This window comes from Hippoglossus stenolepis, chromosome 8 (assembly GCF_022539355.2).
Source record: "Hippoglossus stenolepis isolate QCI-W04-F060 chromosome 8, HSTE1.2, whole genome shotgun sequence".
Lineage (NCBI taxonomy): Eukaryota > Metazoa > Chordata > Actinopteri > Pleuronectiformes > Pleuronectidae > Hippoglossus > Hippoglossus stenolepis.
Window position 1 is genome coordinate 22717320 of NC_061490.1, and position 27839 is coordinate 22745158.

The 27839-nt window shown below is 41.3% G+C and overlaps 3 protein-coding genes across 3 annotated transcripts; all 3 read right to left on the minus strand.

Annotated features, from left to right (window-relative positions):
* Positions 1-130: 130 nt before the first annotated feature.
* rab11al (RAB11a, member RAS oncogene family, like) lies at positions 131-11977 on the minus strand. Its single transcript, XM_035164550.2, has 5 exons — positions 11613-11977; positions 7316-7511; positions 6032-6225; positions 4202-4282; positions 131-1912 (listed from the first exon to the last, which is right to left on the minus strand). The coding sequence occupies exons 1-5, from the start codon at positions 11650-11652 to the stop codon at positions 1773-1775; spliced, it is 651 nt and encodes a 216-aa protein (XP_035020441.1). The 5' UTR covers positions 11653-11977; the 3' UTR covers positions 131-1772.
* Positions 11978-13237: 1260 nt separating this feature from the next.
* Positions 13238-21663, minus strand: rab25b (RAB25, member RAS oncogene family b). The gene is made up of 5 exons (XM_035164551.2): positions 21217-21663; positions 16977-17172; positions 14802-14995; positions 14492-14572; positions 13238-14066 (listed from the first exon to the last, which is right to left on the minus strand). Exons 1-5 carry the CDS (start codon positions 21251-21253, stop codon positions 13948-13950), a joined length of 627 nt encoding a protein of 208 aa, XP_035020442.1. The 5' UTR covers positions 21254-21663; the 3' UTR covers positions 13238-13947.
* A 330-nt stretch (positions 21664-21993) lies between these two features.
* On the minus strand, positions 21994-24639 carry lamtor2 (late endosomal/lysosomal adaptor, MAPK and MTOR activator 2). Its single transcript, XM_035164552.2, has 4 exons — positions 24434-24639; positions 23104-23266; positions 22922-23011; positions 21994-22580 (listed from the first exon to the last, which is right to left on the minus strand). Exons 1-4 carry the CDS (start codon positions 24499-24501, stop codon positions 22524-22526), a joined length of 378 nt encoding a protein of 125 aa, XP_035020443.1. The 5' UTR covers positions 24502-24639; the 3' UTR covers positions 21994-22523.
* Positions 24640-27839: the final 3200 nt, after the last annotated feature.

Here is a 27839-nt window from a genome sequence, read left to right on the forward strand (position 1 = left end):
CACATCAATATTATGTGATTAGAAATCATGGTACCTCAATGACTCATTCAATTAATTCTGCCTTTCTAGCTACTTGCACCCTTTACTTTAAAAAAAAAAAAACATCCTCAAGAGACGAGAAGAGCCAGGATATAACAAATGAGATTTATTTTTACATATGCAGTCCAAATATACATATATTAGAATAAATGTTTAAAAAGCCCTAACCTACACCACCCAGTTCAAGACCTGTGAAGTCGATAGAAGTCAAGTGTTGATGTGGAAACACACCAGCAGGATAAACGCCGTCTGTGTGCATAACCTTTGGATTTAATCAAACCCCTCCTAACGCTACCACATCATTTCTCATTTATTAAAACTATTAGATCCCAACAAACCCAATCCTGGCTCCTGAACACAACCCCCGCCCCTCCACAAACAGGAAATAAAGACAAGTGAGAGCGAGGGCACGCGTCAGGGAGATCCCAGAAGGCAGAGTCCTGTTCCAGTTACATACAGTGTAGACAGAGACAGGAGGAGAGCGGAGTAGGTGAGCAGGCAGTGGAGGATTTCACTTACAGTAAAACAAGCCATCTCTGGTGCATCAGGGATCACAGCAGCAGGGCAGGGCTGAGTGCCCTCACTACCTCATCCCCTGAAACATTATCCCTCCACCCATCCATCCATCCCAGCTAGCAGGCAGCAGGAGCAGGAGCACAGGGTTGTCCATGCATTTAAACCAATCTCCCTGATCTCTGTCCCACTACACCCAAAAGGTTCTGAGCCGGGGTCGAAACGGCCGTCGCCAGAGCCAACACTCGAGGCAGTTAACATACCCTCTCGTGATGCGGCCACCCAATCTCATTTAGAGTTAATGCTGTACAAAGCTTGCAGGAGCATGACTCAGAAAGCAGTGCAGAGAGCAGGGAAGCCTTTCAAAGGAAGATCAGAAGCAATCAACAGAGAAACCCTGTGTCACTGCTGGGGAGGGATGTGATTGCTCTGAGGGGCCTGGTGGAAAACAACCCGGACCAACCACCTTCCGCCGATTTCCGGCCAGTGCATTTATTTAAAAGATAAAAAATAAAAATCAATAGAAGCCCTTGTCCCTCCATTAGTGAGGGACAGTTGCCCGTACAAGCATCTGCACCAAAAGCAAGAGAGCTCACTTTGCTGTGAGGGAAAGTGAAGGAAAATCTAAACCAACCTGTATTACATTACAAACCCTTTTGGCCAAACAAAGCCTTAAACTAGTGTTCAATAAATATCATCTGGGACATTAATGTCTAAATATTATTACATCGTGAGAAAACGGGAATGACGGCGGCGACAGAGCGGTTTGCAGTTCAGTCTACTAGAGGTGGATTTTTATTGCCCAATATCCTGGTAGAGGGAAAACATTTACTGGCTTGTAAAGTAGAGCTTTCAAAGGGAGGACAGTTTGCAAAGATAGAAACTGTGATGAGATACAAAAAAGGTACCTTATAATGAGTTACATTTTTTTTAATTGGATTTTCAATCAATTCTAATCATGTACCTCTTTCAACCACCACACACCCCCTGCCTGCTTATTTAATCCTCTTTACTATCCCTCCTTCACTGGTCCCTCTCTTCTTGCTGTTTTTTTATTTTTTATTTTTCTTAACCAGACTATAGACAAATCAACCCCAGTGTCCCTCTGTGAAATGGTCATTTCTACCTGTCTGTCCATTCCCCCTCTGCCTGCGTCTGTTTGTCTATCTGTCCGTTTCTCCATTTGCCTGGAGGTGAAGGAGGTGGTCAGTGATGGGGTCTTAGTTGGACTGGCAGCAGACGCCCTTACTGGTCGAGTTCTGGGTGGGCTCGACCGTGATGGGCACTACGTTGGAGGCTGGTGAAAAGTCTGTGTCGCTTCGCCCTGACATTTGCCTCTGTGACACAATGTTGTAGATGGCTGTGGAGGAGAGAGAGGGCGGGGGGGTGAAAAGAAGAGAGTTAATGTGTAGATGCCTCAGAATCGAGCCAACAGTGGGACATATTGTGATAAAGACAAACAGCATGGCAATACTGAACAACAACTGTTCTATCCAGACTCCTGGCAGCAGTGCAGGATTCTTTCAATCCTAAACTGGCATCGTTATGTCATGTGGCAGCACCCAGCCTCATTTGAGGCATACCCCACAGCTACAGGATTTAATACCTTTTAAATTAAAATTGCTATAACTACATAAATGTAATACATTATGGGTCTGTGACTTGCTTCTGTGAGCCTGCATGCTAATAATGCTACTACACACAAAGGAGAAGTACACAAGTGAACATTTGAATTGTTAATCCTTCAATATCATCAAGTTCTTCAATGATTCTATACATGTCTGAACTCTGTGGTTTACAGTAGATGCCATTGGAGTGATCGGCTGATCAACTAAACTAGGAGCGCAAACTTAAGCTGCTTTCAGACAAGAGCTGAAATCCAGACATCTTCCTAAACCCTCCAGGAAGGGGCTGTGTGTGAGACGCAAACGTCCGAGTCAGTAGCTCAATTTGAGAAACTTTTCTTGCCAGAAATGTCCAGGAAGTGTCTGAGTGAGCTCATGTGACTTTGTCCTTCACAGCGAGCGAGTGGGCGTGTTGATGACGTTTCCAACACACAACAAAAGCGAAACAAAACCATATATATATATTTCTCAGAATGAAAATGAGCTGTCAGGGGCCCAACAGCTCACCTGGTTGAGCGGAGATGTCTTAGTCCACCTGTAGTGGCCCTTCATTTCACTGAACTCTAAGGTGTCAGTGTGCTGGTAACAGAAACCTCTGCTTTCTGCAGTGGAATTTAAACATCATGTTTTGCCTACTGCATGATCTACCTAGACGCCACCCTTCACCTCAATGTTTCTAACATTTTCCTGTTGTGAACACGTCTGACCCTCATGTTCTCTGTGTTCTTCATACGTAAAACCCAATTCTCTAGGTTATCATGTCTGAAAACAGCTTTACTGTTGCACGCTGCCACTTTAACTCTAGACTGCAGCCATATGTGGAAGATAACTCCTGAAATAAAAACTGCCTATGAGGCAAGACGGTTTAAATCAAAACAGGTCACCTGTCTGACTGTGACATGACACGTCAGGTGGTGAAAGTACGACTCATTACGTTAGACCCTTCAACGCCCCTGCTGCTGAGCCGGTGTTGACAATAACAAAACAACATGACACTTTCTGCCCCGCGATCCGTCAGCTGCTGATATCTACACATGTGAGGTCTCCTCTACTCCACTAGGTCTTAAGTTCAGTTCTTACTTCCCTGCTAATGCACCGCCGACATCCTTTCTTCTCATCCCTTAATGAGCTGATTAGCACCATTAGCTCAATGGGGCTTGTGGGTTCAAAGTTTCCATGAATCTGAAATATTCCTGCCGAGCTGTGTTGTGGGCAGATTGGCTCAAGCGGAGGCAGAGGGCAATTGAACATTGGGCAGAAGCTGAATACAAACAGCCAAGTGGTGCACACTTGCAGACTGATAGCCCCTGCAGCAATTCAAATGGAAGAACCACTCGCTGTTGGATTGTCCCTTTAGGCGCTCCAGGGGTCGATAGTCACAACAATTTGCTTTTCTTCTCTCCATTTTCCCAAATCTTCAACATCAAACACACTTGTTGGTGTCGCCGTGAGCCTCCTGGGGAAACCGCTCAGACATCGACTCATCTGAGACACACTTCATTTATTTACAAAACACAAATGTCAACTACAAATTTGGATTTCTATCTCGAATGAGGGGCAGCACCGGGTTCAGTGGGTCAAAGTGAGTTTGTGACCACAAACAGACATCAGTACTTAGTGGTCATCAGGTGATTGTCTCCATAGGTGCTCCCCCCAGTGCTGATTGGCTTTTCAGTTTGACAATTACTCACATTTCTGACCTTAAAAGAAAAGATCAAGTCTTCTCTTGCCACAGATGCCTCATTAGTGATGGACACAGAGGACTGATTATATGGATTTTGCTGCCATCTAGTGGCAGAAGAGGGGTTGTTATGTAAAGTCTGCATGGGAATTGAACATTTGGGGACAAAACAATACCCTGTACACTTAACAGTAAGCGTTATGATTGGATGGCTTTAGGAGTGTTTCATTCTGTGACTTGGTCAATTTCCTGTCCCTTATCCAGGGTCGTGTGGGAGTGGCAGCTTTGATTTGATATGAACACAAAAACAAAAACACAACATGCACAGAAATGTGAAACCCACCTGTGAGAATAGTTTGGAAAGCCAGCTCCACATTGGATGAGTCTAACGCTGACGTCTCCAGGAAAGACAATCCATGCTTCTCTGTAAAGCACAAACACAGTCCCACGATTAATCATTAGAGGCCTTCATTGTTATTAACGTTCATAAATACACTGAGATGTTAAATACTGCACTGATTCAGTTTTACATTTCTCACTCACTACAGGGTTCCCACAGGAAAGGGAACTGCTTTGTAATCAAACTCAAAATATTTTATTGGGAGGAATATAAGTGTTTAAATTACACATACAAAAATACTACTGTTTTACAGACTTAAGTATAGTTGGTCTGTTTTAATTTTGTCACAGACTATATTTGTTCTTGCCATGTTAGGTAAAACGTTTGGGTAAAACATGACAGTGATCCAGCATTAACAACACCAGGACCCTGACACTGCAGTGCGTTGAAATTCAGCCATCTTTAGTTTTATTATAGTTACACCTGTGCCTTTCTGTCTGTGACATTTAAAAATGTCTGCTGTGAAAAAAGCCCCATAACAAATGGTAAAATACAACAAATAGTTGACCTTTTCAGTGGAATTTGTCCTTACTAACAGGCAAAAACACCCAGAAATGTACGATATGGAAGATATTTCCCCATTTGGGAAAATATCTGTACTTTTTTGTTAATTGATAAAGATCATATAAGCCAGTATTCAAGCGAAATAAGAGAATATATTTAATAGTTCCAGCTTCTCAAGGGTGAATATTTGCTGCTTTTCCTCACCTTAAAATTAAGAGCTTTAGGTTTGAAAGTGTAAGTTGGACAAAACAAGACATTTAATAATGTCAACCTTCATGAGGTTGGAAATTGTCATTCCCATTTTTTTTACTTTACTGATGCTTTATAGACCAAATAGTTAATCAAGAAACTGATAAACTGATGATAAAAACAATTGTTAACTGCAGGCTTAGTTGATAAATAGAGCAATCACATTAATAAATATGTCAGTCCACTTGTTTCAGAATTATTCATTTGTGTCCTTTTTTAAAAATCGGAAGGAGATTTAGAATAAAACCCAATTAAAAAAAGAATCACAGGTGAGGGGATGATTGTCACACAGTGGCGTCAGTTGGCCCATTGTCACTGTTGTGTTCTTGGTGGAGAACCCATTACTCGTTACATTATCATACACTTTGCATTGACGCGTCCGCCACATGATCTTTATGTAAATAGGCGTCATAATTGAAGTCAGTGGTGTAAGAAAACAAATCGGTACAAACAGAAAGCACCAACGTTCCTAGAAACGAAAATGACTTTCTTTACTCTCGCATGAATCAACAAGACTCTACTGTTTGACTTTCTAACATTCAGTCCAATCACGTGTCAGTTAGCAGGTGCAACACCAGCCAATAAACTCAAGGTCAAGCGTAGACATATGGCCCAGGCACTACAAAATAATTAACGTCAAAATCCTACAGAAAAAAATTCTATCTAAGTGAACTGACATGTTCGCTGTGCAAAACAAACTTGCCCTGAAGCAATATGCACTCAAAAACGTACATGGCAGTGACGTGCACCAGTTTGTTGTCACGTTCACGCACAGTATCGCAGTGCAAACATTTCTATCATGGGTGTTCCCAGTGAGGATCAGCATGTTAAGACTGGCAGTTAAAATACTGCAGTGCACACTTGACTGTCAACAACACACATGATATGTTTTAATCCACTTAGGGAGCTCATTAAAGCGACTAGAGGTGAGATTTAACTTAATCTAATGAGGCAGAGTCGCAAGCATTACAGGCTACCTACTGTAAGTTCTCACACAAAAATCCATCACAGGGACCGTACCTGCCAAGGACTTGGCTTCATCGGTGGGCACCGCCCTCAGGTGGCGTAGATCACTTTTGTTTCCCACCAACATGATGACTATGTTGCTGTCTGCGTGGTCCTGCAGCTCCTTCAGCCAGCGCTCAGCATTTTCATACGTCAGGTGCTTGGCGATGTCGTAAACCAAGAGCGCTCCAACTGCTCCACGGTAGTACCTGGATAACATGAGAACCAAATTTAACAATTTGCTCTTGTTGCAACCTGTTGATTTAGGGATTCTTCGTGGGTGTGACACACGGGCTCAGCCAGCTGACATCTCAAATCGGCAACAGCAGCAGAAACACAAGAAATAGAACTGTGAAGCTAAAACCACTGCACACAAAACTCATAACACAAGTAAACACTGATTCAAGTTATTTGTTTCCTCAATGTCTGCATGTGTTTGACACACTACGAGTCAGCACCTCGGTGGCTGCCGCATCATGGAAGACTCAAAAAGAGTTGAATAAAAGGGATGGGACCTTGACCACGAGATGAGGAGGACGCTTTGATGAACAGATCACTTCCTGACCCAAGGCAAAAAGGTACATTTTGTAGTTTTAATCACTTGCTATGATCTCTTTCTAGCTTTTTGAGGGACGATAACGCTGCTCAAAAGGTTGATTCTAAATTTAATTTAATCCCAAAGAGGATGTTCTGTTGTTTCAAGCTTCTAATGGTTGGAAGTTTACATCTGCTACCATAGCAACATTTTAAAGTACAGTCACATGCAAACCTCATGTGACGGTGAGGGACAGTTTTAACAAAAACACTACCTAACTTTTACTGAGTAACAGTTACCTCATGTGATGATTGATTCTGTTAGGTGAACTTTTAAGTGGTTTCAATGTGGAGAACAAACAAATCTATCAACCTATTGACTGGAGCTGGGATTGTGTTGTCCCGCTCACTAACTTAAACACAACTGAACGGTGGGTATTACCCATGATCCCTTGCTCTTACTGAACCGGAAGAGCTGCTGCTGTAAGAAATCCAACAAACTCTTTTTAGAATTCTTCATATTTTAAAAGTTTCCTGGCTGAATATTGGATATAAACGCTGTTTTTTAATAACTTCTAAGTCTTTTTAACTGATCTACAGTTCAGCTTTACTCTTATACTTGCTGCATGGGCAAACTGATGCATGTGGATCTATATGTGTGCAGGATTCAATTAAGACTTCAACTGAGCGTGCACTTGTGTGAAGTGGATATCTGTGGACATGTGATGAAGCAGGTCTTTTGATGATTCGCTCTCTTGTACTCACGCAGAGGTGATAGCTCGGTATCGCTCCTGTCCAGCTGTGTCCCAGATCTGAGCCTTGATGGTCTTGCCTTCTACCTGGATGCTGCGTGTGGCAAACTCCACCCCGATGGTGCTCTTGCTCTCCAGGCTGAACTCATTCCTGGTGAAGCGGGACAGCAGGTTACTCTTCCCTACACCGGAATCTCCAATCAGCACCACTACAGATTCCAGACAAAGAAAGACGCCAATCGTTAGCACACTCGTTAATGGGATTGTGGTATTTAGGGAACTAGCAATGTGCTTCTCCTTCATCATACGTTGTTGAGACGGCCAGAGTCACGGGTAAAGCGGAAATTACACAATTAAAAGACGACCAAAATGAAGAAAATGAAAGATTTCTTTTTTTTTTTATTAGACATTTTAATGAAGAATTGGCTACAAAAATGCTTTTAACTTTTTCGGCTTGACTCAACAGAATCTCATTTTCAGCGTGTACATAGAGAATGAAAAACACACAGACATGATGATTTGATGAGTTTTGAGCAGCACAGTGTACTGGCGGCAGCTGTAAAGGGGAATTCATGGCATGCCTTTGCTGTAACAGTTCATTAAAAACACAAAGGCCGTACACTGAACAACATGGGTTGTCCTCTTTTTTTTTTTAATCATGTGATTCGCATTGCTATTAAATCACCTGCCTCGCCAATAATGCTCATGTGTGGCGCCCGGCCAAAGCAGAGTAGAAACTCCGGGGACTCCCATCGAGTGAGAACAATAAATACTTGAACCACCTGCTCTTTTCAGGAAATAAAAGCAGGTTAAACACGTGATTCCAGGTGAAACCAGTGTGTTGCTGCAGGTTTCCGCCATCGAATGTTTAGTAAATCAGTTAAAGAAAAACTGTAAAGAGACCTGCGACATCGATAGATTACAAGACATGTGTGTACAAATCAATAGGTGCGAGTGGATTGTCCTGCTGTTTCAAAAGCTGGTATACAAACGTTTACACATTAACTCCTTAAACTGAGCCCTCGTGCAGTCACACAGTACTGTCAGCCCTGTGGTTATATATCAACCCTCCTCCATATCGCTTCAGTTAGCAGACACACCGTTTCACATCCCCAGACAAAACTTAAATCTATCTTATTTGCCAACATCTCTTACGTGGACTACACCAGTAAAAAAAAAAAAAGACCTTGTGCTGGTTTACCTATAAACATCAGCTGGGTTTTTATTGACGCAGAGGTAAGAGAGGTAAATTACTACACTAATGATTAGAGCCTGACCTGTAAGGATTTGTTTGGGGCTTGATACCAATATATTTGCCATTATATCAAAAAAAATTGACAATGATTCCCAAGAGCCAACACTGTTTATTCTGTAAAACGCAGATACCGATATGTCTATCGGACGATTTTTAATGAAACAAGCGGTAAATCGGTCGGACTCTGTTTACGATTTCAATCGAGCTATACCTTTAATACTGAGTGCATAATCGTGAAACTAAAAAACAAAAGGCTCTAATGTTGCGTCTCCTCCTAACATGTACACGACCGGGGCGTTATTAGGACGATTGTTTGTCAGAACAATACTTCCATAATTGTCAGGTGAGTCAGTGTGTCAGAGGGAACCTACCCCACCAACACACACCAGCCTGCCGTTTGGAAACAGGAACTCGTCATGGAATGTTGAAATTGTGTTAACAAACCAACCAACTGTGTCTACACATGCATTTAAGCAATGCTACCCTTTCCGTGGGGAAACTGTGTGTATTAAAAGGTTGTCAGTGTTGCTGTGGTGCAACATACACAAGTAGAAACTTGAAGAGCTGACTTTCTTTTAGGACTTTGAAATAATCAAAATATGGGGAAGCATCTGAGGAGTGAATGTTCCAACAGTGTGGGGCCTCCTCCACGCCAAAAAAGGCAACGTCGGCATTCTCCATTTTGTCCAGAACAAAGGATCTTGGGCGGAGGACATAAATCATTAAGCAACCATTTCTAGGTCCTTTGCCATCAGACAGGTAATATCATGGCTGCATAACACACCCATTCACTCACCCTTTTGTTGGTTTTACATTCTTCGGCTAAAAAGATATGACGCCTCCCTTAGATATTATACAACGCTGCTCCCAGTAACATAGCCAAGCCTTCAACTCCTGGAATGAAGAGAATTAAATTAATGCCTCTGCTCCTTTTCAGTATTTGCTTCTCTGTGAAATGAAAGCGGTGTATAATGCTAAAAGCAGGCTACGTAAAAGAGAAATACCTTCAATTAAAGAAGGAGGATGTGTGGTGATTTTAAGGAAGTTAAAGAGTCATATATCCACTTAACGTGGGCTTTTAAAACAACTTACTCAATTTGGCGGGTGTTAAGAAAGGGATGACATGGGAGTAAAGCAGTTAGTCTGACATTTAAAAAGTTTCTTAAAATACCTGGCTGGTATTAAGGCTTCACTAACAGGGAGGACAGCAGCGTAGCTTCCTGTGATCATGTCTCCATCGGTGGATAAAGGTTTATGTGACTCACTGGGAGCTCACACACGACTTGACTCATGCTGCCCGACAGCAAGGGGTAAAAATGGAGGCTGTAGGAACAATGCAGAGCCAAAACAAGAATGTTAGCTCTTTCCTTGTTCAAGTGAAAAACCTGAGCGGCAGCCGACACCTTATCAGTGTCCTTGCACCGCAGCACTTTATTCAGATAAATTTGCTATTTGGTCACCGTATCATTGGTTCAGTGAGTGAGTGAGTGAGCAAATCTCTTCTCCTCTATAGTCTGAGGCAGGGCTTCGTTGTGGCCACACACACTTCTCATGCAGGTATTTCCAGTTTGACAACACACACTTGTTTAGTGTTCTATATTTGTTCAGACGGTGAGCACATCATTTCCCCTTTCTTATGGAAAGGTAAAACTACCGAGAGCTGTTCGTGCCAGTTTGCCAAACAGGAAAATTCACTATTCTTTATCTTTGGTAGAGGACACTTTGTTTAAGTGTTTCTGCGCTTTATGCCGCCTGAAATGATCTGGTCACCAGGCGAGCTTTCTAATATCTATACAACACGGTGCTTATTTAAAAACCTGTCAATAGAGATTGTTTTGATGATTCTTTTTCACAATGAAACATAAAAAAATTGCAGAACCAAATCTTCAAATGTCTCATTTAAGAGGAAACAGAGGATGTTGGCATTCCCCCCCCCCCACCACTAAGTTGCTTGGAAAAATATTAAAGCCATTAATCTATCATCGAAACAGTTGCTGATCATTATTTTCTGATAATTTGATGTCACCTGTTAGATCTTATATGGAGAGAAAAGTTAGAACAAAGTGTTAGAAACTATTGTTTAATATGAAAATTGAATGATTTTTGTCCAAATGCTAAAATCTGCATGTGCATTTCTAATCTCAATATACCTTGCCTATTTAAATGGATGCCACTAATGACAGTGTTTGATCATTTGATTTACCAGAGGATTATTTTTTGTACGATAAAAAACAAGTTTCTTGGGAAACTATCAAATGATCAAAACAGTTACTGATGGTTATGTTATGATAATTTATGTCCAACCACAAAGATCTGCGTGTTACACCTCGGATATTTGTTGCCGTCAATAAAGATAATTTGAGGATTTATCTTTACACTGAAGGAAAAATGAAGAAGCAAATCTGAATTGCTTTGTTCAACCAACACATGACACAAGGACGAGTAGGAAACCCTCTCATTTAGGGGGTTGGAGACGGAGAATACTCGGGTTTGAAGATGATCAAATCCTCAAGTGTTTGGAGCTTATAGTGACAAAATTTAAATGGGATGTCTGGTGATTTCCTGTAAACCAGTAAGTCCACAGCTCCACAACACTCTGGTTTCTTCCACAAGTCAAGCACATATGTTTTTAGTTGGAGGTGTCAGTTGATGACCCCCGTGTTGACCCAAGCATCTCAGGGGTGGTTGCATCATCGGCCTGCAGAGATGACGACAGATGCTGCTTCACACACACACACATATATAACACACATATAGACACACACATAGACACACACATAGACACACACATAGACACACATATATATATATATATATAAACATATTTAAAAGCTGCCTGGACCCCTGCTGTCCTGCTTCTGCTGTTACGCTCGTGACGCCATTTCCCTCAACTTCAGCCGCATCACACAACAAAGTTCGCGCGGCGCCGCTGAACGACCTCCGGCACCTTGACGTCGTCGAACCCTTGTTTTTTAAACTAACAGGTGTTTTCCGCTCGGCTCGCGAACTCCCCTCGAGAAGAGAAGAGAAACCCCCCCCCCGGACTTCCACTCACCTTTGAACAGATAGTCGTACTCGTCCTCCCGGTTGCTCATCGTGCCTCCTCTTCGCTGGTGGGCGAAGCTCGATCCGAGTGGCGGACAAAACTTCTGTCGCGTTTCCTTCTCAGCTGCGACAGAGACCGAGCCACGGGGCGGACTTTTTTTATTTGTGTGTATCCGCTGACACGACGCAGAATCCCGCAGGGGCGAGCGACGACCAGGACGCTGTGGTGTGACTTCCGGGGACGAGAACGCGACTCCTCCGTCGTCACCTGGCTTTAGAGTCGAAGCCGGAAACTTGAGTTCTTCTTCTTCTTCTTCTTCTTCTTCACCTTCTGTCACTCGATGGCTGCGACGTCACGCCAACTCCCCCCACCCCACGCCACCCTTTTAGTCCCGCCCCCTGCTGCGCTCCCAGTGGCGGGCGGCTGACCGACACCTGTCAACTGGCTCTCACGCGATTAGTCCGCGCCGCTGTCACTCAGGCCTCCCCCTCCCCGGTCGTCAATGGGGGATGACGTGTGCGGCTCCGGGGCCTCAACAGGTACAACATGAAAAACTGTGTCTGTCAAAACAAAGTCACTTTACTTTGTTCACTGATACAATTATGATTCCAACCTGATTTCAAACACGTCTAATAAATATTTCTGTGGGTAATTTAATGATTTTATTGCTGAACGTTGTACATTTAACGTGATTGTAATGTCATTTATGTTACAGAAGTGACACTTTAAGTTTCTAAGCATCTGATGATGTTGTAATAAATTAATAAAGAGTTGCAAATGTCTTTATTCTGCCAGTTAATTTATATGCATATGTATATATATATGTATAATCATATATGGCCATAAAATCCAGTATAATAAAGTCCTACGCACCCTTATATAAAATCCAGGCTCAGGTTCTGGGTGGGTGTTCAAAATTATATAGAAAAACTGGACACACTATTTAGTTTTCAGGATTAAGACACTTTTCTATGTTTTGACGGTGATTAGTGGATAAATATATTATATTCTTCGTGCACTTTATTTTATTATTGTGGAAATCCCACATCGACACAAAGAAGTGCCTCCAAACTATCTAGTGGATTCTTTATGTATTTATTAAGACATTTTTGTTTTGTTTGAACTTTAATTTGAACAGTTTGAAGGCAAAGATCATAAATAAAGATGGATGACACGTCTCCACTTCCTACCATTGTACAAAAATGAAGCAATAAAATATGCTAGCTGCGGGTGCAGACGTCATTTGGAGCCAGAGTCTGTGCATTGGTGATTGTGTGGAGCCCCGGCCCATATTCTCCTTCTCATTCTCAGCTGTCAATCGTGACATTTCACCCCATTTTTATAGCATCAAATAAGTAACTCTATAACAAGACTTTTTCAGATCTCCCTTCTTCTTCTTCTTCTTTGTCCTTTTGGGGGCAAATAATTCAAGGTGAACAGTCAAGTGGTGCATACAGCACCTGCAGGTCACCTTGCATTACATGTACTGTTTGTTTAGTGGCTCTATGTAAGATAAGCAAGGTGATTGATGTTAGAACTCTTTTTCTGAAGGATGATACCGTTCCCAGTTATTCAAGTTCCTGTAAGCAAAAGTATTTGTTCCATTTGAATTTAAACTATTAGGCTATTTTGTGTTTGAATAAATCTTTATTGAGAAAAACAGAATTTAATGCAAAGATACAGAAAAAAAACAATCAGGATACAGGCAATGACAACTGACCAGGTTTAGTCATTTCTGACTTTGCTGGTGTTTGGTTCCAAAAACGTTAAAAGCAAGTTAACAACCTATAAGATCAGTCTTTGAATATTCAGAACAGAAGAAATGCATCTTTAAAGACAACGCTTCAAGCACACAACACATCTAGACACAAACTCTTTGGCTGTAATGGTGAAAAGAAAATACAAGATGCTAATATTAGATACAGATCTTGAAATGTGGGATTATACATGCATGAGATACGAATACTTGTACCATGTTTATTATCTAGATAAACGTGCCATGATGTTACCAGTTTTCTGCATATGTTATAAAGATATCATCTTATAGGTAACAAAGTTGTGTTTTACCTATGTTACCTACGCTCGGTGGACCGCAGGGACTCGTAAAAAAGACTGATGCTGGTGTCCAGCTACATTCGTTCACATTTATCGATCGTCTTTTGAATGCAGCACCGTCCAGTTTGTCCAACTTCATCAGTCATTTGAAAATGGCATCACCGAAGCCAGGACTGTCAATATGCTCGTGTCGCTGCATGGCCTCGAGCTCTAGCACAAGGTTATGGGTGAACGAGGAGTTCACCTGTCACCCACCCACCCTGGGGTCTCCTGGAGGATGGAGGTGGGATTAGATGTTCCTGCAGCAGGGTTTACTCTCCTCCGTGGTATCTGCTCTGGAGCTGTTCAGGGACACGGCGCTGATGGAGCCTCGAACCACTTCCTTACTGCTCACCTTCTTATGAATCTCTGATGCAAGAAATTAAAAAATATTATACCATTCACTAACAACGTGTCTGCATAGGAAGAAGTTTTAACATTTACAACAAAAAATCAAGCAGATGTTTCCCCCCAAAGCAGCCAATCAAAAAACTACCTAAGAAAACCGTTCCAAAGGTCTTTTTTCGGATTAAGAAAGGAAATATTGGGGGAGAGAGGATGAGAACAGTCTGGCCAACTGGGAATCGAACCCGTGTACAGCAGACTTTCTTTAAACCTTAATGTGCTGAGGAGATGATGCTCTATGGCTCTGATTAAAATTATTCAAACATATTATACGTTTATAGAGGAGAGACAGGAAGGGGAAGTTATTAAAAACATCAACTTTAAAGGAGCCCATATGTGGGCAATCACAAAGTAGTAAAAAAAAGGCTAGATACATAAAAATAAATTACCTTCTAGGACGTTGGTGAAAGCTTCTTCCACATTAACTGAATTCAAGGCTGAGGTCTCCAGAAACAAAATACCTTTCTTTTCTGGATGATACAAAATAAGCAAAGTTAGTTATTATATATTTAAATCCCATTTGAAATTGGGTCCAATAAAAAACATCACATAATCTTTGATCACAAATTAGAATAAATAAATAACAATTTATGTCAACGATGAAAAATCTGTTGGCGAGCAGACAAATGTTCATTCTGTAAGATCATTAATTTAGTTCATCGCAGTGACTTTCAACACACAGGTTGTCAACACTTATACCTGCGAAGTCTTTGGCCTCCTCGGTGGGCACCGATCTCTCGGACTCCAGGTCGGTCTTGTTGCCCACCAGCATGACCACAATGTGGGGGTCAGCGTGGTCGTACAGCTCCTTCAGCCAGCGCTCCACGCTCTCATAGGTGAGGTGTTTGGTGATGTCGTAGACCAGCAGGGCGCCAACAGCACCTCGGTAGTACCTGTTTGGAGGAGATAGACCTTTATTGTATGGTTGCTGGTTATTATTCAGGTAACGTACCTGCTCACCATAGTTACACAGCACAAGAACCGGCGTTTGGTGTGGAGTGGGAATGCAAAAGACACCATTCTCCCTAAATCATTGCAGCATTGAAATCATTTTCAAGCTGTTGATTCAAGCAAAACATTATATGCATGATGTTGCTTTAAGTCCAATTTCTACTCTTCTCCTGGCTCCGGTTTTGGTCCCTATATCAACTCCTGAAATGTCAATGTTCACATGACACTAGACTTTGTATGTCGGCCTTTAGTTGCTGGGCAGGAAGTGAAAAGTGGATTTGTAGCTGCCATGGCCAAAAGCAACACAGTGAGGGCAGCGACAGTAAAAGCTGCACTAACAGATACCCCATGTCATATGAAAAACTAAATAAGAAAAGACAATATTGATTATAGCTGCTTTAGGGCACCGCCACATCTTCACTGAATTAACAGTTTTTCCTGCTTTCTTATAAAGACTGGCGATCGCTCTGAAGTCATGAACCAATCCATACACCCGTCACTATTACATTACTGCTCCACTCTACCAGCAGCATAATTAATTCCACTTTAATAGGTTTTAGCTGCTTGTTACAGCACAAATTGGAAATTCCATGGGAGTGGGAATTTGCATAGTGGAATAAGTCGGTAGGTAATTACTCAAGAAGCTAAGCAGTCAGAAAAGAGCTGATCCAGCCGTGTGGCATGTCCTCAGAATGTTTTCCGTGTCTTAAATATAAAACTGACACGCCTCTATTGTTTTAAAACCAGTTTCCACACTGTCAATCCTCCCAGTTTAATTAATTAATTATTTTTAAAAAATGAATCAGGGGCACCCTCACATAGAAGAGACACACAGAGCGCTGAGCATTCAAATAAACGTCTCGGCTCTAACACATTGGATTTTAGAAACCATGTGTGTCAGTTATAAATTGTCCGTTTTTCATGTAACGTAGGAGCATGTTTCCCCCCGTTTCCAGGCTTTATGCTAAGCTAAGCTAATTGACTAGCAGCAGCTGCTTCATATTTACTTCAGAGGTCAAAACTGAGTCCAACGAAAAAAACATAATGTCATTTTGTACCAATTTTTTTAATCAATTCTATTAAAAATCATCCTGGTTTAAATTTCTTTTACGTTTCATTTCCTGTTTTAATTTGATATTTCTTACCTTGTGTGCCTAGATGTTTCACTTCCTGTCTTTGTCTACTTTCCCGCCCCATGTGTTTCACCTGTGTCCAATTATCCCGACATGTTTACCTCCCTTGTGTGTTTAGTCTCTGTGCTCCCAGTCCTCTCACTGTGTTTCCTCGGTCACACCTCCAGCTGCTGTTCAGTGCTCTGTGTCTATTTGTGCTTCGGCTCAGCTCCTTCGTGTATTTTTTACATTTGGACTTAGTGTCTCTCTGCCTACAGGTGAATCTGTAAGTCTGTCTCCCTGTCGTTCTTACGTGCCGGCATTTTGTGTCCTCTCAGTTCATTTAAAACAAGTCTAACGACTTTGCTGTTCGTCACAGCCTTTTATTAAATCAAATAATTACTGATTTCTTACACTGCCCTGTTACTTTGACTTTTTTATTTCTTATTGTATAGCTAATTATCTATGTAACTCTTTAATTTCTTTTTAAACCCATTTTTGATTTGTCTGATGTTGCTTTGACAATTTGCTGGGATGCTTTTATTCTTTTAAAGCACTTTGAATTGCCTAGTTGATGAAATGTGCTTTACACATTATAGTGGCGATCGCTGTCTTTGTGTTTCAAAATGGAGATTTACAGCAATATTGTTGTGATCATGAAATAAAATCACAGATGCAATGGTGCGACAATATACCCAGAAATACAGACTTTGTCATAAATAATTATTTCTATACTTTGTGAGTTTGTGAGAATGGATACACGGGTATATATGAATATGTTTAAAAACTGTGATGGGGTCTTGGCACTCACGCAGACGTGATGGCCCGGTATCGCTCCAGTCCCGCCGTGTCCCAGATCTGGGCCTTGATGGTGAAGGTGCTGAACTGCACCGTCCGTGTGCTGAACTCCACCCCTATTGTTGTGCGAGTATCATTGGTGAACTCGTTTTTGGTGAAGCGGGACAACAGGTTGCTCTTCCCTACACCAGATTCACCAATCAGCACCACTGGAGAAGACAAACACACACACACAGGTATGTTAATCACAGCTCCAGGTTTTGGATTCAGGGTTTGGTTGTTGCAAAACTTAATGCAGTGTGTCTGAGACAAAACAAATATGGACCAATCCTGACCACATCATCACTTAAAGCCCATATTAACTAAAGCTCTTATTCTAGGTGTGTCTCTTTAAGGTTGGCCCATGAATCAACACTTGTGGTTGTTGTCCTGTTTTACAAACAGACACACGCCCTTGTGGCAAATAAGCTACCCTACTTATTTCAACTCAGGGGTGCAGACAGGACATGTTGCACAAAACTCTGGAGACCTATGTGGGATGTAACAGAAAATTCCAGATTGTTGAATTTCATCCAGACAGATAATTATAAAAATAAAAGGTCCCAGGTTTTCTTGCCCCTGAGTGAAAGTTGTAGTTTTAAACTCTCCGGGCAAAGAATGACGAACACTTGATAAACAGCAAAACATTTTACAAATCTGACATAGATGCATTATGTGTTATGTCTCTTCACTGTGCTTACACAATGCATAAGTAATGTATAACTATATTGAGCTTTTATTATGTTGCTATTTGATAGAAAATTATTGAAGTTTTTTCTCCCAGCCTTATTTTGTGTTTTCCCCAAACTGCAGTTAAGACACTCTTTCTCCTGGAAACTTTTTTTGAGGTAACTTCCTCTTAATTGAACCTTTTGTTTCAGGAGATAAAACAGGGCCTGGGAACGTAAGGGGATTCCTTATGAGGTGGAACAGGTTGAGCTGCTATCTCCTCATATCGTGATCACAGAAACCTACCTCCTGAGTAAACGGGAAAGGAAGTAACCGGACAAACCCTTTTATCTTATTGACTAATGTTTGGGTTTCACTCGTGACTGACTCAGAGAGAGAAAGAAGGCTTGGTTTAATTGGCACATATAGGGACAGAGTGCTGATGAGATCTGAGACAGTCACAGTTTATTGCTGAGGTGTGTGGGCTCAAAAACACTGAGGTTATAATCCAAGCAACAATTAGTTTAATTTATCAATGAGACTGAAACAATGCTACATTATGTTAGGATAGACAAGGATAGGAAAGGATGGGTTAGGCTAGGCTAGGCTAGGATAGGATAGGATGGGTTAGGCTAGGCTAGGCTAGGATAGGATAGGTTAGGCAAGGCAAGGATAGGATAGGATAGGATGGGTTAGGCTAGGATAGACTGGGATAGGTTAGGTTAGGTTAGGATAGGATAGGATAGGCAAGGCAAGGATAGGCTAGGCTAGGATAGGATAGGTTAGGCTAGGCTAGGCTAGGATAGGATGGGTTAGGCTAGGCTAGGCTAGGATAGGATGGGTTAGGCTAGGCTAGGATAGGTTAGGCAAGGCTAGGATAGGATAGGATGAGCAAGGCAAGGCTAGGATAGGATGGGTTAGGCTAGGATAGGTTAGGCTAGGATAGACTGGGATAGGTTAGGCTTGGCTAGGCTAGGTTAGGCTAGACTAGGCGTGGCTAGCTCAGCCATGACAGCATTAAAATAGTTTTACATGTGGACAAAAATGAATTGGTAATAATTTTTATAAAATTTTAATAATACATTTTAATAATACAACAATATTTATAAGGACTTATTTTCCTTTTGACTCTTTAAACACATTTGGTGTCTGATGCTTGAGTGAGATTTTTAATGCAGAACTATAACTTGTATTTGAGTATTTTTTCACTGTGATATTTATACTATTTAAAGTGAAGGACCTGAATATTTCTTCAACCACTGGTGGATATAATCTTCAGATAGATGCAGATTGTTGATTTTTTTTCTTTTCTCAGAAACGTTTAAGGACTACTTGTTCTGGTTGGGTTTAAAGTTTAGTTAAAAGAAAAGAAGAAGAGTTAAGAAAAACAGTCTCAAGGTTAATTTAGGGATCGGGCTGCCACTTTAAAACCTATCACATGATCTTCTTCAGCAGAGGGAAAGTTTCTCAATCACTGCATCCAAGGCCGGGGACGAACTTCAACTTGAGTTTAGGAATCCCTTCCTCGCTTCTCTTAGAACCAGTGCAAAAAAAATCTTTCTTTTTCCCTGAACATCTGTTGATTCCCATAAAGCTGCACTCTTAAAACACAAATGACTTATCCCCAGTTCTTGACTTACAGAATGTTTTACCAGATGTCCGAGGTCACAGCAGACAATGTTTTACAAGTTCCTCTACTTCGTCTGTTTTAGGTAACTGATCACTCCATTGCGGGGTTTTTCTCCCAGTGTGTCGGGTAAGAATGTCTGTTCTCCTCCTCCTCTCTTCAACGACTGAGTAACTTCTTATGCAAACAATAACCCTGGTTTCTATGGCAATGTAGGACAAGAGGCCATCCCGCTTTATGGTGGACTGGTTTTCTGAAGAAGCCGGGACGAAGTTGATGCGTTGTGGCGTGGATTCAATTTTCCTTTTGTTTGTTTTCATGACCTTCAGGAGGAAATCCAGCAGCAACACATAACTTGGCAGAGTCCTTCCTAAGTGAGTCCACGCACTTTACACGGAGAGACGAGTTTGCAGGTTCACATTCCAAGCAAACATCGTACAATCATTTTACTGATTAGTTTCTCTGAGCAATCAGTGATTCTCTGGATGGAATGAAATCCTGCACATACTTTTGAGATAACAAACGCTGCAAGGAGCACTGCATTAGTGAGCGAGTTTATTCAATGATTGCAGTCGGTTTAGAGAATTCACTCTTCACAGGCTGGAGGAGGGATCCCTCCTCTGTCGCTCCTCCTCCTCCTGAGGTTTCTCCCACACATTAACTCCTCGCTAAACCCCCAACATGTTGCTTTTAAGTTTTTGTACAAATCAAACAAGCAACATATTGGCACTCAGTCACACGTACCTCCGCCAAGGCCAAACAATCCAACACAATGTAGTTCTTGTAGTAGAGATATATAAAAGGAAGTGGTGTGATAACCTGAACTAGAACAGCACTCAGTGGAGCACACACCTCTGCCAAGACCCAACTGTCCCTTTAAATTCAGTAAAGCTGCCCCAACTTGCGGACGCTCATAAATATCGGTTCCTTGAATATGATTGAGATTATTATTAAGATCCATGAATCATTAACTGGGAAACTGGTACAAACTGGTTGTGAGTTCTTCCCAGGACCCGGCCCCATCCCTCCACCAAGCTTGGTGGAAATCAGTTTGGTAGTTCTTGTGTAATCAGGCGAAAAAATAAACCAACAAACAAACCTGGGTCAAAACATAACCTCCTTGACTAAGGTCATTCAGTCAATCTCCAGACAGAACCTTGTTTCTGTCTGGTTATCCCTGCTTCCAGGCTTTATGCTATGCTAACTAGTGAAAGTTAAAAGTTACCTTACACTCACCTCACACGAGCCAAACCGATATGGATTTTGGGGGCCGATGTTGATATCGATATTAGGGAGTGTATGTGTGTGTGTGTGTGTGTGTGTATATATATGTATATATATATATATATGGCCTGACCTGCATGTACCATACCTGTCAGTATACGATGTATAATATTCCAAGAAGGATAATTTTACAAAGATTGTGTGAAGTTTTAAAATGCTATATAGATTGTAAAATATCTGCCTTTGACTGTAGAGATTGAGAGGAAACATAAGGATGGGGGATTGAATTGAATCAGGGACGTTATTGACATGTGGCTTGTTTCTCCAAACCCTGTGGGGCAAATTTGTGTGAATACAACGGACTTGACCGTCTTCATATTTTATTTTCCTGTTGGACTCAAGCATCACTTACTTCACAAGTTCATTTGACTTCCCCGTCCACCTACTTTCCATCTGTCCAGTGCCTTTTATCAATATTCCTACCCCACACCTTTCCTTTTCCACATCTGTTCAGAGCCACCTGGCACCTTCAGCTGCTGCATATCAGAATTAATTACTGTGCTACACTAAATGACTGATTAACAAGTTAATAATAAACAAGGAAGTATAATTTCAAGGGCATATCAGCATTACAGACCAAGACTTGAAAAGCTGCAGGGATGTCCCTGGGGATCAGATCAACACATGCACTCACCCTTAAAGACAAAGTTGTAGGTCTCATCTGACCCCATGTTCTGTCCATTCAATGCAGCCGCGCCGCACTTCACTGCTGTCTCCAGATGTAAGATGACACTGACTCACACCAAAGCCAACCTGCCTCTCAGATGCTCTTCAACAGAGAAACTGCTCCGACACATGAATGCCAGTCTCCAGCTCTCTGCCCTTCACTACGCTTCCCTATCTGAGTTCACAGAACACTGGCTTGTTTGGACAGGACATGTGTATCCAGGTTGTTTCTCAGGAAGGCGGCCGGGCGGGGTTTGTCTCAGGGAGTGGTGGAGCGGAGACGGAGGTGTGTCCTAGTAATGGAGCCAGTGCAGGGCAGGTTGGACAGGTAACACAACTCCCAGGTAGGGCTGAGGCTGAGAGGGACTGTCAGGTGCCTCCTGGTGGGCGATTCAAACAACTGCATGCAGGAAGCAAAACGAAAAGTCTTCCTGCTGAATCACTGAAAGGAAGATTAAACCCTGAAATACAGTTTATGTGGTCTCTGCCAAAAAAGATGATCTGCAATAACATAATAAATACAAAACATTTAAACTGCTGTATAACATTTATCTGAACTTTCCTTATGGTGTTCATACTTTGACATTTATGCACATAAAACCTAAAAATTGATTATGTATCAGAGAATACGTTCACACCTTATCCTTGTAAACCAGCTGTTTTGACACTGTCCTCTTCTTTGTGGTAACACGCAAAACCCACAACCAGTCAGTTCAGAGCATAAACACAAAAAACAAGACTGTAGAAATATTAATGCAATTTTTTATTTTTATTTGACAGGTTTAAGATTTGCTGCATTTAAATCAGACAGACATGTACATTGAACTTTCCATCCAGCTCATAATGTGTGTGTTAGGCCACTTCTCTGCATAACTGTGAATAAGCGTATTAACCGTGAAAGCAGCTGATAGCGGAATCATTTCAGCAGTTTCACACGCAAACGTCCTACTGACAAACTGAGGAATTTTAGAGCCGACAAAACTAAGTGAAGACAAACAGTTAAGAACTCACACAAGCTGTTAGTTGCACCAATACCATGATTATAAATACACTGAATATCCCCCTCAACACAAGAACACACACACACACACACACACACACACACACACACACACACACACACACACACACACACACACACACACACACACACACACACACACACACACACACACACACACACACAAAGCACTTTGTGTTACAGTAGTCCATGAATGTACTACATCCCATGATGCTTTCTTTTCCAGGCAGAAGGAAGTAATGCACATTTCTTCACTATGATGCAGCCACTTGAGTCAGTGGTTCCTCCAGGTACTGCACCAGTGCTTCCGCCTATAAACGTGACAAAAAAAAAATATATATATATATATTTCATCATGGCAGCTTCTCAAATGTGACTTTGACAAATAGTCCTGGGCTATTTAGGCTGTTTTTACGTGCTTTTGATTTTGCCCTTATATACACACTACATTAAAAAATGTTTAACAGCCAATGTTTGGTATCTTCTTTTGTCAGCACAACATTGCCTGTATGACCAGTGATTTCAAATGAGCTTGGCAAGTACAGAAGACAGTGAATAGAGAAAACAACATACAAGTGACAGTAGGACAGTGGTTGTACGGTGAAGCAAAGACAGACAACAGCACTGACTGCTAACGTGCCAACACTCTCACCTTGGCTTTAAGCATTCCGAAGCCCACCGTCTCTTTGGCGTACATGCACAGCAGCAGGTTGGCTACATGAGTGATGGCCACTCGTCCCTCCTGAGAGAGACAAGAAGAGATCCTCACACAGTGCTCCGCTCATCACTCAACTGACAACAAATCCACCGGTCATGGAGAACTGCGCTTCTTACCATACAATCCATGAGTATGAATTTGAGTTTGTCTTCATTGAAGGCCTGGTGGCCGTTCTTGTCGTACGCTGCCCAGATGTTGCTTGCGATGGCGGCTGTCACTCGTGCGTCAGTGTCCCCATACCCAGAGTAGGCCAGGAGTGAACCTTCGTTATTCAGTAGGCTGGTGAACATGTAAAAGGTGGATGTTATATTTGACCATAGACTGTGCAGTCGTTTATTATTACACATCTGTCAAGTTACCAAACAATAACATTAGAGCTGGAATAAGGAAAGTACCTGAACTCCCCGCTTGCAATCTAATCAAAGTATGTATTATATATAAAGTGATATCAGACTGACTGAACTATGAATCAAACAACGAAAATTGTAATGAATTATGATTCTTATTTGATACAAGTCAAAATAATCATGTGATGTCACAGAACCCAAATGAGCTTATAGGTTAAAGTTTCAAAAGAGCATTATGAACAAAACTATTTTTTTTTGCAACAAGACACAAATCAACGCATGTGTGCTGATATTTTAAATTGACAAAATCACCCTCACATAAATTGGTGTATTTAGTCAGAAGTTTGCTCAATAAACGACAAAACTTCAGTCTCCGGGGTTTCAAATGGGACGATTTCTGTCATTTACATTAGACTGGACATATTTTGGGATTGAGGCTGTTTTGTTCAGATTTAATGTGGAATTTTAAGACGTCAAATTAACCTCCAAGAAATTATGATGTCGACTTTTCAGTTCAATATTTGCTATCGATTGACAGATAAGATCAACTTTATTTAAATGCACCTGTTGTAGCAGGAGATGGTCGAAATGAAGTAGACGAGAGAGCGAGTGAAAGTACGAAATAGAAAAGAAATAGGGGGAATAAAATCATTTAAAAAATAAGATATGTAGATAATATACAACGTTCACGACAGATCCAGTAATCAACAGTAAGTGGTAGTCAGCTAGATCCATGATTTAAAAGACGATTTTGCAGAGGAATATTTTATTCACCTGAGATACAACAATCAGTGATTTTCTCAATTGAAAAGATCAATTTATATTTTTATGGTTGATTAACGAGATACCTCAGAATCCTTGTACTTTCCATTGTAGGTGCCTCGTGAACTAATGCCATGAGATGACCTGGTTAACCCGGAGGAGTTTTACTCACACGCTGCTGCACTAACTACTACACGCACATAAGATGGCGTGGTCCTGTAACCGCATCACTACATCACCGGTTCGTTGTCAAAAGACCAAAGCAAACTCCTCTCGTCACTTAGCATCTGGTTAGCATGCCGCTAGCTAGCGTAGCATGCTAGCTACCCGTACTCACAGTGTGCTCTGGACTCCGTTAGTGTTCGCCTGACTGAGAACCTGCGTCAGCGCCTTCGGTCGCAACATGACGTCGCTCGGACTGACAGGCGGGGAAGTGAAACGAACGTGAAATGTGACTAAACAACTCAATTTAAACTGTCACACAAAACTGCTCGACACAACGAAGGCGAGTCAGCTGATGTTTTCTTCCTGTTCCCGGGTGCACAGCATTGTGGGAATTGTAGGCGAGGGATTTTAACTTTTTCCTTTTTTCCCGCTTCGCTTGATTGTGTTAATTAAATATTCTGTACAACAGTTTTGACACCGAAGAATTTCTATATAGTGTGACACTTCTTGTCCAATGTTTCATATCAATTAATCAAATTGTATTTATATATTTATGTTTATTGTTGGCATGTCATATTATTTTGGTTAGATAACCTGCAGTGTTATTTTGGACACTTGGTGGCGGTCATTGCACGCACAGGGCTGTATAGGTAGGGGCATAGGTGACAGGAAATGGTGGCGGAAATAATTATGGAGGTAGCTTTCAGAAAGGTCGAAGCCAAAACAATAATTAGGGGTAGCATCATGACTGACCGGCCAAAACAATGGGATGCGGGGAGTAAAGGACGATATCATCGATATCAAATAAAGCAAAAAGTGGGAGGAATGAAAGCAATAGCGAAAAACACTAGAGAACAAACATTTATTGCAAGGCTAAGAAGAGACACACATGGAGATGTGGACATGCAAAGTTTGAGGCATTCTTTGTTTTGAGAGAGCGGAGAGAAAACACAACACAGCACGTAACACTTATCTTTTAAAAAAATAAAATACCGAGTTTTACAGTCGCAGAAATGTATATGGAATTTCTACATTTACGCGGTTTTATCTCTTTCTCCATCACTGCACAGAACTGTCAGTGACTGAGACGTTAAAGGAACAAATATATTAAATTCGGAGGGGTGGTTGTAGACAAAATAACATTAGAACCATGGATTTAAATCAACAAAACTTTTCTATTCTTCTTCTAATATTTTTAAATCGCCCTCGCTAGTCCCCAGCTCCACCAGTCTTTCAGCGTCAATCCCCAAAATGAACTGAGCGCGTTAGGCCAACAGTCTTTCCACAGCCGCGTTGACGTCCCCTCCTGTCGCGATAAGCGCCTGCAGGTTAGCTTCACGGTTGATGAAGCCCATGGCGTTGAGCTGGTCAAGCTGCTGCTGAAAACGAGCCTCCGGCACCTGAAGGTGTGAGGGAAGAGACGGCGTAAGAAGTCTTGATTCTTTTTATTTACAGAGGTGGAAACTTTGAGATTGTGATAACTGTCAGTATGTGGTGAGAGAGAAGACACATCTTGACCTAATATTTTGACACAAACTCTTGGGTTTAACTATATTTACAGTACTCCTACTTCGTGCACAATTACTGCATCATAATACAAAGACAAACTCCTCCTCTCATATGTCATGATTACATTTTTCTGTATAGTTCTTTAAACTGTGAATAACATTAAACCCTTTTACTTTCATTTAAAAAAAAAGATAAAATACTAATTGAAATCAGTATTTTAATCTAAAATATTTGAACCTGCATTTATATATAATGCAAGTCACATTTACAGACAACATTATCGATTTGTCTTTCTCAATAAACTAACAAGTTGTTGCATCCTGATTAAACGTACCGATTGGCCACCGCCTGAAAACATCTGTAAAATCTGCTGCATCTGCTGTGAGGGAATGGATCCTGGTGGTAAGGCAGCTGAGGAGGAGTTCTGTGGAGGGACACTGCTCCCTGTGGCTGGAGGGACACTGCCCCCTGTGGCTGGAGGAACTGTGAGACCTCCAGTAGGCACACTGGAGGTGGAAGAATACGTTAAAATAAATAAAAACTAGGGCTATGTTGTAGCACTGAACGGGCCCGAGCACACGCAACTCGGGACCTGTTGCGGTTGGTGGAGAGAGCGATCGGCGACCGGGCACACGGTGTGTTTTGCACACTGTGGGAAGGATAAACGCAAAATTAAAATTAAAATAAAATAAATAAAATCCGTCCGTCCAAAAAAAAATAATACGGACAGACAGACAGACGTCCGTTCGTCCATCTGTCCGTCCAAAAAAATAAATAAATAAATAAAATAAAATAAAATCCGTCCGTCTGTCCGTCCAAGAAAATAATAATAATACGGACAGACAGACGGACGGAAAAAAAAAATTAAATGAAATCCGTCCGTCTGTCCGTCCAAAAAAAAAAAATACGGACAGACAGACGACAAAAAAATAAAAAAGTAAAATTCGTCCGTCTGTCTGTCGGTATTATTATTTTTTTTGGACGGACAGACACTAAATGCAAAATGGCGTTTGTCTGGTCATGATACACCTGGGCTAAGATTTTTGTGAAGATCGGTCAAAGGGATACCTAGGGGTTGCGTTCCAGGTGGCGCTGTTGAGCCATTTTGCCACGCCCATTTCAAATAACTTCAGAATATGTACAAAGTGCAAATATATGGACAGACAGACGGACGAAAATCCGTCCATCTGTCCGTTCCAAAAAAAAATTAAAATACGGACAGACGGACGAAAATCCGTAAAGTAACGTAACGTAACGTAAAGTAACGAAAAGTAACGTAACGTAAAGTAACGTAAAGTGACGAAAAGTAACTAAGTAACGAAAAGTAACTGAAAGTAACGGAAAGTAACTAAAAGTAAGAAAGTAACTAAAAGTAAGAAAGTAACTAAAAAGTTACTAAAAGTACAAAAGTGACTAAAAAGTAACTAAAAGTACGAAAGTAACTAAAAAGTAACTAAAAAGTAACTAAAAGTACGAAAGTAACTAAAAAGCAACTAAAAGTACAAAAGTAACTAAAAAGTAACTAAAAGTACGAAAGTAACTAAAAGTAACGAAAGTAACGAAAAGTAAAGAAAAGTAACAAAGTAACCGAAAGTAACAAAGTAACGAAAAGTTACGAAAAGTAATGAAGTAACGAAAAGTAACAAAGTAACAAAGTAACGAAAAGTAACGAGTAATTTCTGTGTAGATGTCATGAGGCCGGGACTCTTGTCTTACATGTCTAGTTTGGACTCGATTCGACCAAATATGTCCGAGATACAGAACCTTGTGTTTTGATGGCGTGTAATCAAACTTTGACGCCACGCCACGGTCACACCGTGTGACGAAAAATCGATCTTTGAGGTAGTTTTCATCTCCATCTTGTTGTGATGACACGCATCTCCATATGAAGTTGATCTGATGAAAGCCATGGGACAAGTACATCAAAGTAAAAATGTGGAAAATGGCCAATATGGCCACTAAAGTCAAAATGGCGGGCTTCCTGTTGCTTTTTTCCCATTGCACCTCTGACCTTTTTTGTTTGTCTTGTCATGATACACCTGGGCTACGATTTTTGTGAAGATCGGTGA

Bases quoted from the DNA above. Each gene is read 5' to 3' on its own strand.
- lamtor2 (XM_035164552.2), bottom strand. From the start codon at position 24,501: ATGTTGCGACCGAAGGCGCTGACGCAGGTTCTCAGTCAGGCGAACACT. The intron at 23,267-24,433 runs GTGAGTACGGGT...CATGTTCACCAG, and splicing joins AACGGAGTCCAGAGCACACT to CCTACTGAATAACGAAGGTT. The intron at 23,012-23,103 runs GTAAGAAGCGCA...TGTCTCTCTCAG, and splicing joins TCATACTCATGGATTGTATG to GAGGGACGAGTGGCCATCAC.
- rab11al (XM_035164550.2), bottom strand. From the start codon at position 11,652: ATGAGCAACCGGGAGGACGAGTACGACTATCTGTTCAAAG. The intron at 7,512-11,612 runs GTGAGTGGAAGT...TGGAATCTGTAG, and splicing joins GTACGACTATCTGTTCAAAG to TGGTGCTGATTGGAGATTCC. The intron at 4,283-6,031 runs GTACGGTCCCTG...TGTGCTTTACAG, and splicing joins TGAAGCCAAGTCCTTGGCAG to AGAAGCATGGATTGTCTTTC.
- rab25b (XM_035164551.2), bottom strand. From the start codon at position 21,253: ATGGGGTCAGATGAGACCTACAACTTTGTCTTTAAGG. The intron at 17,173-21,216 runs GTGAGTGCATGT...TGTCTTCTCCAG, and splicing joins CTACAACTTTGTCTTTAAGG to TGGTGCTGATTGGTGAATCT. The intron at 14,067-14,491 runs GTAATTTATTTT...TTCTTGCATCAG, and splicing joins TTTCACCAACGTCCTAGAAG to AGATTCATAAGAAGGTGAGC.